General features: G+C 57.2%; 1 protein-coding gene across 1 annotated transcript in view; it reads left to right on the top strand.

Moving 5' to 3' along the window:
• Positions 1-1,182: 1,182 nt before the first annotated feature.
• Positions 1,183-2,107, top strand: part of SPRG_19916 (hypothetical protein) — a gene marked incomplete at both ends in the record, with an annotated part of 1,273 nt that continues 348 nt past the window's right edge. The window contains 3 exons of the mRNA XM_012344753.1: positions 1,183-1,545; positions 1,597-1,774; positions 1,833-1,966. Coding sequence (XP_012200143.1) covers positions 1,183-1,545; positions 1,597-1,774; positions 1,833-1,966 — 675 coding nt within the window. The remainder of the gene's footprint in view (positions 1,546-1,596; positions 1,775-1,832; positions 1,967-2,107) is intronic.

Raw genomic sequence — 2,107 nt, 5'->3', positions numbered from 1 at the left:
GTGCAGCAACGTGCAGGCCAACGTCGACTACTACGGCAACGACATCAAGAACCTCTGGGTCTCGGGCAACGACCAGGACAAGGTCAGCGCTTGCTGCAACGCGTGCTCGTCGACCGGTGGCTGCAAGGGCTTCACCGTGAACGGCAACACGTGCTGGCTCAAGAGCAAGCTCGAGGGCCGTGGGTCGTGTGCTACCTGCCTCTCGGCAAGCCGCGCATCAAACCGGCTTCGCCATGCTTAAATAGCCCGTTCGACAGACTATAAATATGTACCTGCTTCAACGGAAGAGCATGTATCGAACTAGTAGTGTTCGTTCGGTTGTCATGTGGGGTTGGAAGCGTGGACATAGTGACAAGTTGGCACATGAGCGCAAGAGATACGAACGACCAAGGCATCTGCAGGTGTACAAACATCCACGCAAGGGGATTGATTGACCCCTGGTCCAAGGAACCCTGTGGATGCTCCAATGGTATTGCGATAAAGGAAGGCCTTCGACCACGGTCATTGGTGCGCTTCTATTTTGCATGACAGAGGGAACATTTACCAAGGGCTGTCACGTGTTGTCGGTGTCGCGATGGATCTGCAGCCAAAAAAAGGTGGATGTGTCAGCGTTGATGAGAATGAATCCTTATCGCCATCGCCACTCTAATACCGTTAAGCCGTGAGGAACACGCAGAGCAAGTCGCGCTGCGAGGCAGCGACAGGCCGTGTTACAGACATCGCTCGTCCACAACTACAACGTAGCTTTGAAGTCGTTTTTCTGCGGCACTATCTCGCATGTTCATGGGCAACCAAACTATCAACACTCTGACGCTGACGACCCTCGTGGCCTCGCAGATACCGGTCGTCTCGCGTCGCAAGACCAGCCACAAAACACCAAATAGCTACTCACAGTGTGCGCTGTTACACGTATGCACGGCCAACGGATCTCGTCTCACAAAGACCTAGTCGAGAGCACAAGACGTGTCCAGCCGGCATCCAGGCGAGGATGCCTCAAGACAAACCTCTCCTGACCGCACATTTATTTTCAACTTCTACGAAATCGTATGGTTCGCAAATCATTCCCAGCGCCACTCTTCTTGGTGTGCGAGCAACGTTCGATGACGAACCTCGTGGTTCTATAGCACTCGACACTCTCGACATCGAACGAGTAGCATTTTCTGTTTGGCAGTCTCGACAGCAATGGTGAGTGCCAACGCGGTTGTCTCGCTCTTCGCGCTCGCTGCGCCGCTCGTCGCCGGTCACGGCATTATCTCCAACCCCTTGGCCGAGTTTACGCCCAACGTCATGCGCACGACGTACGTGACGCGCATCCAGGCCAACTTCCCCGGCAAGTTTGACGACTCGCCGCAGACCAACGTCGCCAACTTCAACAAGGCGTTCAAGGCCCAGACGCAGTTCAAGACGCTCCGTGACATGCTCGACCCGCAAGGTCCCGACTGCGGCAACACGCTCACGAACGGCGCCAAGAAGGCGATCCCGACCAATGGCATGATGACGTGGCAGAACCCCGACACGGGCGAAGGTTTCGTGCCCAGCCACACGGTATGCAAGCAGTGGCCATGGGCTGGCAATGCTTATGAAATGTGATACTAGGGTCCGTGTGAAGTCTGGATCGACGACAAGCGCGTGTTCCAGAACGACGACTGCGCGACCAACTTTCCGGCCAAGCCGGCGGCCAACCTCCCCATCGACTACTCGAGCTGCTCGGGCGACGGCTGCATGTTGCGCTTCTACTGGCTCGCCTTGCACGAGCCGATGTGGCAAGTCTACAGTACGTGTGCATCGTACTGGAATGAGAACGAGTTGTTCATACTCTTGGCTTTGCGTAGAGAACTGCGTTCCGCTTGAAGGCAACGGTCAGAAGCCGTCGCCCACTGATGCCCCGACAGAGGAACCGACTGAGGAGCCCACGGACGAGCCTTCGGACGACCCCGAGCCCACGGACGAACCCACTGAATACCCCGTGCCCACGGACGAGCCTTCGGACGACCCCGAGCCCACGGACGAGCCCACTGAATACCCCGAGCCCACAGACGAGCCTTCGGACGACCCCGAGCCCACGGACGAGCCCACTAATACCCCGAGCCCACGGACGAGCCTTCGG

Source organism: Saprolegnia parasitica (assembly GCF_000151545.1).
Source record: "Saprolegnia parasitica CBS 223.65 unplaced genomic scaffold supercont2.19, whole genome shotgun sequence".
NCBI classification, from domain to species: domain Eukaryota; phylum Oomycota; class Saprolegniomycetes; order Saprolegniales; family Saprolegniaceae; genus Saprolegnia; species Saprolegnia parasitica.
Note: the sequence above shows the minus strand (reverse complement) of the source record. Positions and strands in the feature narration are given on the sequence as shown.